The following is a 14,832-nucleotide window of genomic DNA, read 5'->3' as shown; positions in this document are numbered from 1 at the left end:
CTCAAGTAGTAAAGGTTCCGATTATGTAGCATCTCTGGATAGTGTTTCTGTCTCAATGTGTACAGCAGTCAAAGACCTTGGTGTGATTATTGACCCTAGTCTTTCCTTTCAGACTCACGTGAATAATATTACCACAATCGCCTTTTTTCACCTTAGAAATTTTGCTTTAATTGGAAATATGATGTTGTTACAGGATGCAGAAAAGAAAAAACTGTCTGGGTGTTTAAGTAAGTGCATAAATAAGCTTCAGTTAGTTTAGGATGCCGCAGCAAGAGTCCTTACTAGATGTAGAAAAATATGACCAAATTAACCCTGAATTTAATCAGTCTACACTGGCTCCTAATTAAATCTTGCATTGATTAAAACATACTACTACTGGCTTATAAAGCACTTAAAGCACACGCTGCAGTATCTGTATAACTTCTGTACCAATATGATCCGCACACCTACTTCGATCAAAAGGTGCAGTCTATTTGTTGGAACCTCAAATAATAAAGACTACAGCCTTTTAATCAGTGTTCGGGACATGGAGATAAAAACATTTATTTAGTCGAGTCGTTTCTTAGTAGATTTTTCTTAGGTAAAGGAGCAGATCTGAAGGGATCGTGGATATAGAGAGTTTGGTGAAATGGAATATTTGTATGCTGTCATACCCCTTACTGTCACACATTCACTCAAGTTCGTTGACGGTGGTGTGGTGGGCTGTATCTTATTCCAGAGATCTCTCTCTCTCTCTCTAACTCTCTCTCTCTCCCTCACTCTTGGTCAAGTTAAACATGCTCTTGAGGTTCCAGTGACCACTGTTCCTGCCCCTATGCTCTGGATGGTTCTTGTTGATTGGAGGCCACTCTGTGCAGCTGGGGATGGCTTTGCATCAACGGCCTGGGGATCCATAACATTACAGAGAAAGAACAGGAGCTTTAAGGATTTGGATTTGGATTTGGACTGTACTTAATGTCAACAGTCTGCTACACTGACTCACCATCACTGCACTTTAACATTGTTTCGCTGTTATAAATGGACATTCGGTGCCACCCAGATGAGGATAGGTTCCCTTTTGAGTCTGGTTTCTTTCAAGGTTTCTTCCTTTTACCATGTCGGAAAGATTTTCTTTGCCACAGTCGCCACCGGCTTGCTGATAAGGGACAAACATACACATAAGAACATCTTAATCATTCTTATCACCACATTATCTGTTAAAAGCTGCTTCGAGACAATGTTCATTGTTAAAAGTGCTATACAAATAAAAATGAATTTAATTGAACTGTGACACATATCTGAAAGTACAAGAATACAAAGTACAAGAATGTACTCTCTTGTAGTGAATAAGTGTTACCTATGTTAATTTGGTTGTTAGTTAGTTAACAGAGGTGTACGACCTTTGCAGTGTTGCAAGAGAAAAAGCCTTTTCATGTCTTTCAAGCTGACTATTGCCATATCACAAACACCCGAAGTGTTTGTTCTGGCACGTTACTCAGCTTTTAAACAAACTGGTCACCCATTTAGACTAAGTGCTGCCAAATTACACCCTTTGCCTGAGAACAATATAATCACATAACTGTAAGGTTTAATTCAAGACATCAATTTATCTGTTTTTTTCTTCTTCTTGAGAACCTGAGATATAGTTTTGAGAGTTTCTTAATTTTAAAATGTTTAACTTAATCATAAGAAATGCATAAAGGGGACATATCAGGAAGAAAACATTAAGTATATGACCATTAACTTTAGTATACAGTATATTACTCCTGAAAAATGTCGCTGGTTTATGTATGTAACACTGGTTCCTTGAGGGAATGAGATGCTGCGTCAACAATGCTTTGGGAATGCCTCTGTGTGACTATTCTCTGAAACACGTGTGTAATCAGACCAACGGAAAAGCGCAACATCACTGGCAGGGTGATGTCATGACCAGGTAGCTATAAAAGCACATGCTGTGGAGATGGCGCTAGCTTTGAAAGTGAAGGAAATGCTCGCAGGGTTGCAGGAAATATGGCACAGAGACTCAGTGTCTGGTTTTCTCTGGGAACAAGGGTTACATACATAACCCAGAGACGTTCCCATACAGGAACTCGGGCTGCATTAACAATGCTTTGAGAACAAGTGTATAATATAGCCAGACTGACTTGAAGGACAGAGGGGCCAGTTCTGGGCACACCCGGTAAAGCCTCTCCTGGTCGGTGGCCTAAAAAAGAGGAGAATAACCTGGAGCACAAATAGATGTGGGACAGCCAAGGCCACATTGGGGACATACCCCGGTCTGGGTTAGAGGAAGACACTGACCATGCCTGAAGTGAACTCCAGACAGGAAGGGCTAATGGAAAGGGTGTGAAGTTCTCCAAATCTCTCAGTAGAAAAACAGTCATGAATGTTAGAAATCTCAAAGACACCTTGGGCAGGTGCTCGAAGGAAGGCTTAGACAGGGCCTCTAAAAATATGGCCAGGTCCAACAAAGGCACTCTGGGTCACCTCAGCCTACGGGTTCTGCCGGAGAAAATGTGTCACTAATGGGTTTTTCCCTAGGGAATGCTCGGCAAGTGGAGCATGATAAGCTGCAATAGCAGACATGTAAACCTTTTGGTTGGAAGGAGACAACCTTTGGTGAACTGTTCCTGAAGAAATTCCAGCACTGGGCCAACTGGTCTGTTAACTGGGTCTAACTGGTGACCTTCGCACCATATAGTGAACAGGCACCACTTTGTGGCATACAACCTCCTCATGGAGGGAGTTTGTATTGGAGAATGGAGTGTACAGGCATGGCCTCAGTCATGCCTACACCATAGTGTCCAGTCCGAGAAGAGTTGGGTGAGTGAGGGAAAACCAGAGGACAATGCAAGGTCTCTAAAGTTGCAAAGAGGTCCACATGTGCTCTGTAAAACTTCTTTTATATCTTCTCCACCACATCTGGGTGGAGCCTACACTCCCCAGACCTCGGCCTTTGTCTTGAAAGAGCGTGTACTCCCCAGTTAAACTGCCCTGGGATGTATACTGCCCTCAGTGAGAGCAGCTTTCCTTGGGCCCACAGGAGGATCTGTCATGCCAGCTTGTAATGGAGGCAAAACTGCAGACCCACCTGGTGGATAATGTAAAAGACCACCAATGTGTTGTCGATATGGATCAGCACAAGATGGCTACTTAGGTACAAAAGGAAATGCTTCAATGTTAGAAGCATGTCCAGCATCTCCAGGTAGATAATGTGCCAAAAGAGATTGGGCGAAGCAGCCACTCATGACCATCCCCCAACCTGTGAAGGAGGAAGTCGTTATTAACGTTATGCGACGACAAGGAGCCCCCAACACGGGGTCCTGTAACACATGCCTTAGACCCTTTAGGCTCACTGTGTGACCTTGATTGGGTGAAGTGGGTTGCCCTTCTGGGAGAACCCTTTGATCCTGAGCCACCACTGCAGGGGTTGCATGTATAGGTTGCATGCACGACATTGAATGCAGCTGCCGTCAGCAATCTTTGGAACTGCTTTACAGTTAGTGACTGACCTTCTCTTACTTTCTTGACTGCCTTGAGGATAGATTCGCCTCGAGAAGGAGGCAACTGTGCCCACTTAGTGGTCGAATCCCACACCACACCTGGATAGGTGGTCCTCTGTATCAGAGAAAGTACACTTCTCTTGGCGTTTAGTCTTAACCCCAGTTCCTTCATCTGGGCGAGAATGACATCTCGATATCAACCAATCGTTGATATAGTTCAGTATGCGGATGCCCTGGAGGCTCAGAGAAGCCAGAGCCACATACACACACTTTGTGAAGATGCGGGGTAAGAGTGCAAGCCCAAATGAAAGGACCCAATATTAGTAAGCTTTAGCCCTGAAAGCTTCGGCCTTGACACAGATCCAAAATGAGATGCAGCCCCCCATCCTTCTTGGGAACTATGAATTACTGGCTGTAGAACCCAGATGACTCTTAGTCTGGGGGAGGGACCACCTTTATGGCTTGCTTCTCAAAGAGAGTTTCTACTTCTTGTTCCATAACCAGAGCCTGCTCGGGCCCCACCAGAGTGGGGCACACCCCATTGAATCAGGATGGATAAGACCAGAACTGAATTGTGTAGCCTCTTTTTACAGTGTGCAGGACCCATGGAGACACGTTTGGCAAGAGTTTCCAGGCTGTCAGATAGTCTCTTAAAGGAATCAGTGCATATGAGTCTCCCGATACTGACCTCTGGTATGCATGAAGCAGCTTGAGCAAAGCCCTAAAGCTGTCTTAGAAACAGCAATCTCCCCAAATATGATATTTTTCTGGGCGGAAGCCGAGGAATGCATTAACTGGAGATCGCTGTGCCCTGAAGCACCGGAAAACTTAGACCCTAGCGGACCTTTTCCGCCTAATGTCCCTGGCATGGGGAGTGCGAGTAGCGACACTGATTCTCCTGAAACCTGTCAAAGACCGTAGAAACGGCATCGCTGAACAGGCCAGTGGGCACAACGGGGGCGTCTAGGAGCACGTCTTTATCCCTGTCAGAAAGATCGGACAGGGTAAGCTAGAGCTCTGTGGCCACCAGAGCTGCCATAGACCAGCCTATGCCCCTAGCAGTCTCCCTGCTGGCTCTGAGACCCAGATCTGTAGCATGACGCACCTCTACTATGTCGTTGTGTCTACTTTCCTCTCCCTCTTTTTTTTTTTTCTTTAGCAGGTCAGCCTGGTAGGCTTGCAAAACCGCCATGGGGTGCAAACAGCCGCCAGTCTGACATGCCGCCATATAGGCCTGGCTAAAAAGGCAGGCTGAATAAGGGCTGCCCCAAGACCTGACACCTCAGTGTGCAGAGCCAGGAAAAAAGGCAGGCCCTGGCATGGAGGCAGCGATCTCAGTCGCAGGAAACACTAGTCCAACTTATTCAGGAAACGCTGTTCCTGACTCTCTGCTGCCCAACAATATTGAGCTTAGCTACAGCCCGACTTACTATATCCAAGAGCTCCTTGAAGTGGACTGGCTGGGAAAGCACCTCCACGGGTTCGTCTATCACGGCATCTGCCTCAACCCCCTCCTTGGAGCAAGAGAGGTGGAGCACAGCACCCTCTTCATGGGGGAAGAAACTGCAGAGCGCTTTTCTGTTCTTGCCCACTTCTGCTGAGGCCAAATGACATCTGACATCACAAGGTATTCAAATGGTCATGTGAACCAAAAATAAGTAAGTCTAAATAGATTAATGCAAAATCTAAATGGATTGGAATGGACTGTAGGCCTGTTAATATTGTGGAAGACAAAGGGATAATGGATTGGTTCTTCTGATACAACCTACAAACTGCTGTCAAGACGTATAATACTTTTTAAAATAACACCATCAGTACAGAGCTGAGCCCAGTATTGGGATGGATAAGTTCTATAGAGTAAGGGTCAGCACATGCAGAGGCCCATGAGACACTGTCTTCCTTAGCTCGTAAATATTTGGGCACCCTCGCAAACACCATATCATATCATGTTAAGAAGTCAGTAAGTAACAATATAGTTTGTCGTAGCTACTGATTGAATAAGAAATAAGTAATAAGGTCAGTTTAACTGGGTTTCTGTTAAATTATGACTATTGTAGTGTAGGGAACAGGCTTGTGTTCAACAGCAATCAAACATGCTTTGGCTATTATAGTGCTAGGCTTGTGTTCAATAGGGAGACACCTTATTTTTCCTTACAGCTTTATATTCAAACATTTTATTAAGGGTCAGACACACTTATCCTACAAGTTCACCTCTGAAATTCATTTACATTTATGACACACATAAATGTAAAAGCATACATTATAAGCCACACACTTATCCAGACAGCTTTGTAAGGCTGGGATTTGAACTCATGACCTACTGATAAGGAGTCCAATGTCGTAAACACTACCACTTTTTACATCTGAGGAAAGGAGTAAAAGTTAATGTTTTCTTGTAAGTGTAGAAGTTTGCATTTGCAATAATGCTAAAGTAACCTATAAGAACAAAACAATAGATGGACAAAAGTACAATCACTGATGTTTGCTGTGTCATCTACTTTACTGACATTATAACAAGTAAACAATTATATATTCTTTCATCAATAACTTTTTAGCTTACATTGTTGCTTATTAAGTCTGACATCCTTTTAGTAAATGTGTTTCCAGCAATCTGGTCTTTTGTCTTGTTGGTCATTAGCAAACTTTGAGGCACACTTTTCACAGAACATGTGCTGAGTCACTGCACACTCTGTTGTTGGTGAAGTGAAGAACCATCAGGAGCAGAGGAGCGGACTTTGAATGTAAACTCTACTGCAGACAGAGCACTAGTTACTTTTCTACCAGAAACATTTTATTCATATTAAAATCAAACATGCTGCCTTTTTGACCCTTACTGTACCACGCGATCAACTCATTGCAGTAATTCTTAAAAAACAACTGGCAGCAAGGAAACCATACCAAGTTGGCTGCAGACTCTTAAGGAGCCTAAATATTTGGCAGATAATGATTTTGTATTCCTAATGCCAGCTGGATTAAGAGCTTGCATTCTTCTGTGTCACAGAAAAAGTTTCTATGCCCACAATGAGTTTAGTGGAGTTCCAAATTCAGTGTTAGATTATTTGGGATTTCTTGAGGAAAAAAAACAGAGGTATTTCAAAGCTGATTGTGCAACTCCAACTTTACAACCTGCTGGAGACTTTGTCTGGAGGGAATTTCATTATCTTGTAGAAAGGAGTCGCTCTGAACGTTTGGTACACTAAAACGTCTTGGAAATCCGTTGACAAAGAGGGAAGAAGCTTAACAATGTAAGGCTAGTAAGGATTCATGGAATCAGCACAACACCAATATAGGTATGTTAACATTATTTTTACTTTTTTAACTGATTAGCCTTGTCTCCTTGCTTTCGTAGATTATACCCTGAGGACAGACATCCAGACTATCTGTTAGATCACAAAGGTATACTTTCGTGGTAAACCATGGTGTTTGCAGACCTGCTGGAGCAGGTTGGCAGCATAGGCCGTTTCCAGTTGGCCCATGTCATGCTGCTTTCCATGCCTATTTTCATGTTGGCAAGCCACAACCTGTTGCAGAACTTCGTAGCAGCGGTGCCTCCACACCACTGCACTGCCCATGCCAACCTGTCAGATCATGCAATGGGTCCAGCTGAGATCCTGCTCCTTAGTGTGCCCCTGGATAGACAGGGTAAACTGGAGCGCTGTAGGCGCTATGTCGAACCAAAGTGGGACCTTTTGGGCCAGAACAGCTCTATGGACCAGGAAAAAACAGACATTGAGATGGAGGGATGTGTTGATGGATGGAGTTATAACAAGACTGACATGAGCTCAACTATTATTACAGAAGTACTAGGCTCTGTTTCTAGAACATTTATAATCATATTAAATCAATAGAGCAATGAGTGATGTTATTTTTTCTTCTCTTACAGTGGGATTTGGTGTGTGATTTGAGATCTTTGAAGCAAATGGGGCAAACTATTTACATGGGAGGGGTGCTTGTAGGTGCAATAATCTTTGGGGGACTTTCTGACAAGTAAGGAATACTGTATGTGTAAATGCTTGCGATGTGATGATTACATCATTATTGATTAAATGATTAAACAGTTAATGGACAAATAATTATTCATAGGAATATATTAATTATAGAAAGAACAAATTTGTCAATGCATATATATCTACATATAGTGTATATACTGTATAATTTTTTTTCCCCATTGGTTTACACATTTACTGATGTAGATGAATAATTAATTATTGTCTGTTGACAACTGATTTATCAACTTATAAAATTATAATGGTGATTCTTTTTGGGTGAAAATTGGTTTCCATACAGTATATTAGTGTTAGGTTACTGATTTCTGATCATTTACAATCGTAATAATAACAACTTTTACCAGAATATAGCAGACACTGAAAATAACGGAATGAAAGGATGAAGAAATTAATAAAATTCATATATTAACTATATACATACTTACTATATACAAATGTTATACTTTATTTTTTTTACCTTTCCTCCATTATTAAAATGAAGAAATATTGGGAATGTCACAGACATGCCAGAGTGTATTTTCAAATCAAAGCTTTAGCTATCACTGTACAAAAAACTGAACTATCTCCCTTGTCAGGTTTGGCAGGCGTATTTTGCTCCTGATCTCTAACCTGCTTATAGCAGTTTCAGGGACATGCGCTGCCTTTGCATCAACTTTCTCCCTCTTCTGTCTGTTCCGCTTCTTCTGTGGCATGGCCTTGTCTGGAATAATCCTTAATTCCTTTTCTCTCAGTAAGGACACGCATGCACACATATACACACACATACACTCACACACATTCACAACCCTTTTCACGCATGGCTAATTAACAAGGTTTTTTTTTTTTAGGTGAGACGGGACATAAAGAACATGTTTACATCAACAATAAAACAGTTGAAATCATTCATCTGTAATGAAATGCAATAAATTCGAGACCTTGGCATAGGCTATTAAAACGTGGGTGGCTGGATGATGTTTAGAAAATAGATGCAATATGGAGTCAAGACCCCAAGATTGTAAATCTGAGTTAGAAATTCATATACGTAAATTTTCTCAAATAAGGCAGCCATGCTGATACATACCACAATCCATAATTTATGTTTTCTTGATATGTTAAGTGATGAGTAAAATAAGTAATAAAACTAAAACACTAAAATACACTGAAGTGTTAAAAACTATTTGAATTTTTTTTTTTTAAACATCTAGGATTGTTTGTTTTATCACAAGCGAAGGACATCAAAGTACATTTAAAAAAATATTTTGTTCCTGATTTAACACTTATTTTGGAGACCTTAAAGTTGTTCTGAATATGTATTCAGTGGTTAAAAAAATATGTGAAAGGTAATAAAGCTATGTGCTCGTTTCTCTGTCCTTCTTGTGTAGTTGTGGAATGGATCCCCACTCGCATACGGACTGTTACAGGTACAGCTACGGGCTACTGTTACACCACTGGGCAGCTGATTCTGGCAGGGGTTGCTTACAGCATTCGGGATTGGCGGTGGCTCACTCTGGCTGTCTCTCTACCTTTCTATGTTTTTTTCCTGTACTCTTGGTAAGTAGTAAATGTCCATATAATGCTCCTAAATGTGACATATTAAGATATCGGAAATAACACTTAATGTGGTGTAGGAACATCTTTACACCTTTACTCCAAAAAAAAAAAAAAAAAACTCTCAAAAACATCTCTACATTATTCATTTTTTTTCACCACTTTATTTTATACCTGTATGTCTATTATTTCTTACACAGGTGGTTCTTGGAATCTGCAAGATGGCTAGTTCTTACCAATAAGCCAGAGAAGGCAGTAAAAAACCTCAAATATGTAGCTCGGATTAATGGCCGGCGGGCTGAGGGTGACAAAATTAACTTGGAGGTAATAGGAGACAAAGCAGCCATGCTAGGCGAACATTTCTTTGTTTAAATATTTTTGATTGGTACTTTGGTAATTATTATGGAGATTCTCACCTGTGTTTTTATTTAGGTATGATCTTTGTCAAAAATGTAAGTCGACGCAGACATAACAGAGACATTTTGAGATTAAATAATTAAAAACAGTGAGAAGGCAACAGCAAGATTTGAACACAATCATCTATTCACAAGGAAAATACTTTACAAAGAAAATGTTACTTAAAAGTGCATTCTTATCATTGTATAATATATATATATATATATATATATATATATATATATATATATATATATATATATATATATATATATATATATATATATATATATATATATATATATATACAGTTTAAATAATAGTTGGAATATAGAACACTTAGCCCCTAGCGTACTTCCTTAGGGTTACCATGTACAGTGTACTTTATACATGTATTAGCATATCAAAATTACACAATATAATTAAATATTATTATAGTATCAAAAATATACTCTACAAATATACATTTAGTATAGTATAGTATAGTATAGTATAGTAATAAATACATGGTCTACAGTATATGTGACTTGACACTTACTTAAATAGTATAGTACTATATACTTATATATATACTATATACTACTATATAGTAGTATATAGTATATACTTGAATATACATATTTTATTAACTTGGCAGATCTGAAAACAGTCTATGACTTTGTTAAAACCTTTGCTACATGTCTACAGGAGACATATAAGAAATTACTGGGTCCTTTTTTTTCAGAAGAATAATCAGAGACAGCAGACCAAAGTAGGCTGCTGTAACCTTACTTTTTCATTCTCACTAAGCGATAGAAAAGTGATTTTATTTAAGATTTTTCGAAATCTTTGCTTTATATTAATGTAGATGCTACAGGAATCCATGAAGAAGGAGATGTCTTGCTCAAAGGTCAATCACAGTGCTGTGGATCTTGTGCGGACACGCACCATGAGAATCATTACTGTGTGTCTCAGTGCAGTGTGGTCAGTCGCTGGATGTTATTTAGATACCATTACCATTATAGATATGCAATTTGTAAAAATTAGAACATAAATAATAATTCTTGCTTACATTTCATGTCTTGTTCCTCTAGGTTCTCGACAAGTTTTTCCTACTATGGCCTGTCGATGGATTTACAGAAATTTGGCGTGGACATATATTTGATTCAGGTGATCTTTGGTGCAGTAGACATTCCAGCTAAAATAATCGTCACAGTATCAATGAGTTTTATTGGACGTAGGCTGTCCCAGTGCGCATCACTTATACTGGCTGGTACTACCATTCTCGTCAATCTGCTTGTACCTTATGGTAAGCATATACCATTGTTAGTTTAATGTTATTGCTATTCTGGGATGTATAAAAGTGCTATGGCATAAAAAGGGATGTTGCACTTTGGGCTATAATGCTTTTCTCTGCTCTTCTTGTACCTGTACAGAGCTGCAGACATTGCGTACCTCCTTGGCAGTATTGGGGAAAGGTTGTCTAGCTGCTGCCTTCAACTGCTGTTACCTCTACTCAGGAGAACTATATCCCACAGTGATCCGGTAATCCCACAGTTAATTCTAAGCATCTTTCTTTTACACAAAAACCACTTCTTATATACAGTAGGGTATCAAAAAGAAGTTGGAAGTGGGCAGTGTGGAGTGCAGTGATCAACAACATTCAATAAGAATAAAAAAATAATAATAATGATAATAGTATTAATAATAATACATATATTTTCACATATACTTTTCTACTATACTTTATCTTACTAATGTAAATCAGTTTACCATCTGGTGGCAGAACAATACATAAAATCATGCAGATACAATTTAAGAACTGAGTTTCATGTTTACATCAAAAATGTGATCTGAGAGAATGAACCATGGCTTGATTTGTGCCAGATGGTCGTGTTTTAAGTATTTTACAAGCTGCAGAGCAGAATGTATTAATTTCATACTTTACAACTTCAGTGAGCATAATTTATTTAACAGAAGAAATGGGAGACATCAAAAGTACCTGGCCAGACGAGTGGCTTAACTCGAATAACTACTAGTTACAGCCATGTCAAGCAGAAAATCAATACAGAAGGCACAATACACCAAGCCTTGAAGCAGATAGACTACAACAATGGAAGGCCACACTGGGTTCCAGTTCTTTTATCTAAGTACAGGAGTCACCAAATGTCTTTCCAACTTCCAACGATTTCCCGGAATGTAACCTGATGTGGTCTTTTGTTGTTGTAGCCCATCTGCCTTGATATATAATGTGTTCTAAGAATCTGGCAGTTGGTTATTTCAGTCACCATAGCCATTATGTCGCTTAAAGCACTCTTCCTATTTCTCTATGATCTCTGTCATCAACATGACATTATTGCCCACGGAACTAACACTCAATGGATCTTCTGGTGGTTTTCCACGCCATTCTGCATTAACTGTGCAGACTGTTGTGTGTAAAAATTCCAGGAAATTAGCAGTCAATCTTGCATGAACAACCAAGGCCTGCCAAAGTCATATTTTCCTAATTAAAAAACACAAGTTTTCTACAATTTGAATTTGGTCATCATAGCTTCTCATATTAAAAAAAATATTTTCCACAGGCAGAACGGCATGGGATGGGTGTCCATGACGGCTCGTCTTGGGGCAATGGTGGCTCCTTTGATCCTTCTACTTTCTGATGCATATGCCTGGCTGCCTGGTTTAATTTATGGAACAGCTCCTATCGTAAGTGGAGTTTTTGCATACTTCCTTCCGGAGACGCTAAATACAGCACTTCCTGATACTATACAAGATGCTGAGGATAGGTAAGTCTGGAGAGCCTGGTTTGTCTTTAAAATTAGATTTTTACAGGTTGATTTTAAATTTGATTTCACTTTAATGGAAAAAATGGTGGAATTTAAGTTTTCGAATTATAAAGTTGCTCTTTTTTATCATTACTTATTGCTGACAGAATGTAGTACCAGCTGATAGAAAGAAAAAGTTGTTTAATTGTTGTCACCAAAAAAAAAAAATGATATTTCAAAATATATAAATATACACAAAAATAAAGAATATAACACATTATATCAAATGTATACTTAATTTTTAATTATAGAGAATATAATATTTATTTTTTAGCCTGTCTACTGGGTTAACTAAGAAAGAATTTCAGGTAAAAAGCTAATTTCCTCTTCTTTTTTTCATTACTACAGAGGTTTCAAGTGGAGAAAGCCTAAAAACTCCACCAAGAGCGAGGAAGTAACCCTGAATGACCAGATCAGTATACCACTAAAGGAGTGTGCAGCAGAATACAAGAAAGTGAACATATAGACTGGGTTAACAGAGTAGAAAGTTACTTTTTTAATGAAGGTTGTTTTTGTAAGTAGAATGTAACCCAGGTGACTTTTTTTTTAGTTTATTCACAGTAAATGTATTGCAATCCATTGAATCCTCTAATGTCAAGGAATTGATTAAAATAGATTATTTTGAGTGCAAGTGTTTTATATATGGAACTATTCTTGTTTGTGGATGTACAATACAGGAAATACCACACTTTATAGATTAAACAATATTAGTCTTTATACTGGAGTACGGAATCTGACTTGTCACACAGTGTTCATTTTTAATAATATCATTGACTACAGGTTTATATTCATGCACACATGTAATGCTTGTTTCAGAGGTAATATATTTGTTAGAGCATTTACATTTACAATCTATTGTAAATGACAATAAAATAAATCTCATATAAATAAACTCATACTCATTTAAAATTTGAAAACTCATTTTTAAACTCATTTGACAATATTTATGGAAGGAGTCTCCAATGTGAGAGCATTTTAATAAACCGGAAGTTTTCCAAAAGTGTCAAGTGTAAGTACTCTTAATTTGCTTAGTTTGCTATCCAGTAAGTCAGTCAGTGCTTTGTAACAATCAGGGAGAAAACAGTGGCAATACTTTGTAGCCTCTCTGCAATGTGACAAGAGAATAACTCCTTTCACAGATGTTCTACAACATTGACCATAATAATAAATGCATAAAATTACACTAAATTCCTAATTCCTAAAGACATGTAGACACCAAACTATGACACTCATGTGAACCTTCCACAAATTGTTGCTACAAAACTATACAATTGTACAGGATGTTTTTGTGTGCTAAAGGGGGGATTCAAATCTTTTTTAAAAATCCTGTTGTTATGCCAGGCTCCAGGTCTTCCCAGCTAGTGTGGTAGATGCTAGTAGATGCCTACAGATGGCAGGGTGAAGCTAGCTGACTAGCTCACATGTGAGGTAAAAAAAGGGGTTGAAAATGATATAAATGTAGTAAGTATATTAGGAATCAGCCACAAACACAGGCCAAAAGGTTGTATTTTATGTATATTTCTGCAGTATGGAAATTACTTTAAAACATTTACAAGAATATTTTGTCTTCATGCTCTATGTTGAGTTTGGATTCACGAATAATAAGCATACATTTGCGTAAAGTATCAATATTTGTTCATGCCCATTTTTATTAGAGTATTCATTTAGGGTACATTTAAAACAGATAAGAATGTATGTTTACGTTGCGATTAGTTATGAGTTAACACTCGACTTGACAGCCCTAATATTAATATGATGTGGGTTAGGGTAAGGTAGTAAGTAATGACTACTTTTTACTTAAGTACATGTCAGAGCTAAAACTTCTATACCTTAACTTGAGTAAAAAGTGTAGTCAGTACTTTAACTTTTACAAGAGTATTTTAAAACATGAGTATCTGTACTTCTACTTAAATAAAGGATGTGTATTTTTGCCACCTCTGGTGTTCAGATTCAAAACACTGATGCTTGCCTACAAGGCCAAAAATGGACCAGCACCCTTATACCTCAGAGATCTCATAACATCTCACACTGTACCACCTTCTCTTAGGGTAAGAGGTAAGTATACTTCAAGGCTCTTCTCTGTTCTGGCACCGAGGTGGTGGAATGAACTTCATCTAGATGTCCAAACAGCGGAGCCCCAGTCTATCTTCAAGCGACGGGTGAAGATCTTCCTTTTCCTCAAACACTTAAAATAACATCTCAACAGAGTTTTAGGCGGATTTATCTTAAGTTTGTAATCTAGCGTAACAGTGTAATTTATTAATTGACGGAGACTCAATGCATTTTTGTACGTTGCTCTGGACAAGGACGTCTGCTAAATGCCGCAAATGTGAATGTGACAAAATGTGATCACATGGGCCAGAAGATATGAGAGGTGAATCTACTCTGTTATTGTTCATCATTATTTGTCCTAAGCTGTCATATATCCAATATTGGAACCATAGTCAAAGTTTGTGTATGTAGATGTGTTGGGGGAATCTGATTACTGAAAATGTAACATCTAATTTTATTTCTAATCAAAGGAACGTAGTGACTAAAAAAAAAAGAGATTCATTTTGATGAATCAGATTAAAATATCCAAGTCACATAAATGATTCGCTCTTCCACCACTAGTGT

At 38.7% G+C, this 14,832-nt stretch overlaps 1 protein-coding gene across 1 annotated transcript; it reads left to right on the top strand.

Annotated features, from left to right (window-relative positions):
* The first annotated feature begins 6,691 nt into the window (after positions 1-6,691).
* Positions 6,692-12,933, top strand: slc22a6l (solute carrier family 22 member 6, like). Its single transcript, XM_046867169.1, has 11 exons — positions 6,692-6,727; positions 6,832-7,282; positions 7,366-7,469; positions 8,065-8,219; positions 8,851-9,019; positions 9,217-9,340; positions 10,260-10,375; positions 10,486-10,700; positions 10,828-10,936; positions 11,974-12,177; positions 12,565-12,933. The coding sequence occupies exons 2-11, from the start codon at positions 6,899-6,901 to the stop codon at positions 12,680-12,682; spliced, it is 1,698 nt and encodes a 565-aa protein (XP_046723125.1). The 5' UTR covers positions 6,692-6,727; positions 6,832-6,898; the 3' UTR covers positions 12,683-12,933.
* The last annotated feature ends 1,899 nt before the right edge of the window (positions 12,934-14,832 follow it).

Source organism: Silurus meridionalis, chromosome 15, assembly GCF_014805685.1.
Source record: "Silurus meridionalis isolate SWU-2019-XX chromosome 15, ASM1480568v1, whole genome shotgun sequence".
Lineage (NCBI taxonomy): Eukaryota > Metazoa > Chordata > Actinopteri > Siluriformes > Siluridae > Silurus > Silurus meridionalis.
Note: the sequence above shows the minus strand (reverse complement) of the source record. Positions and strands in the feature narration are given on the sequence as shown.

Excerpts from the sequence above, each read along its gene's own strand:
- slc22a6l (XM_046867169.1), top strand. The coding sequence starts at position 6,899 with ATGGTGTTTGCAGACCTGCTGGAGCAGGTTGGCAGCATAGGCCGTTTC. Across the intron at positions 7,283-7,365 it reads GCTCAACTATTATTACAGAA|TGGGATTTGGTGTGTGATTT; the intron begins GTACTAGGCTCT and ends CTTCTCTTACAG. Across the intron at positions 10,701-10,827 it reads CAATCTGCTTGTACCTTATG|AGCTGCAGACATTGCGTACC; the intron begins GTAAGCATATAC and ends GTACCTGTACAG.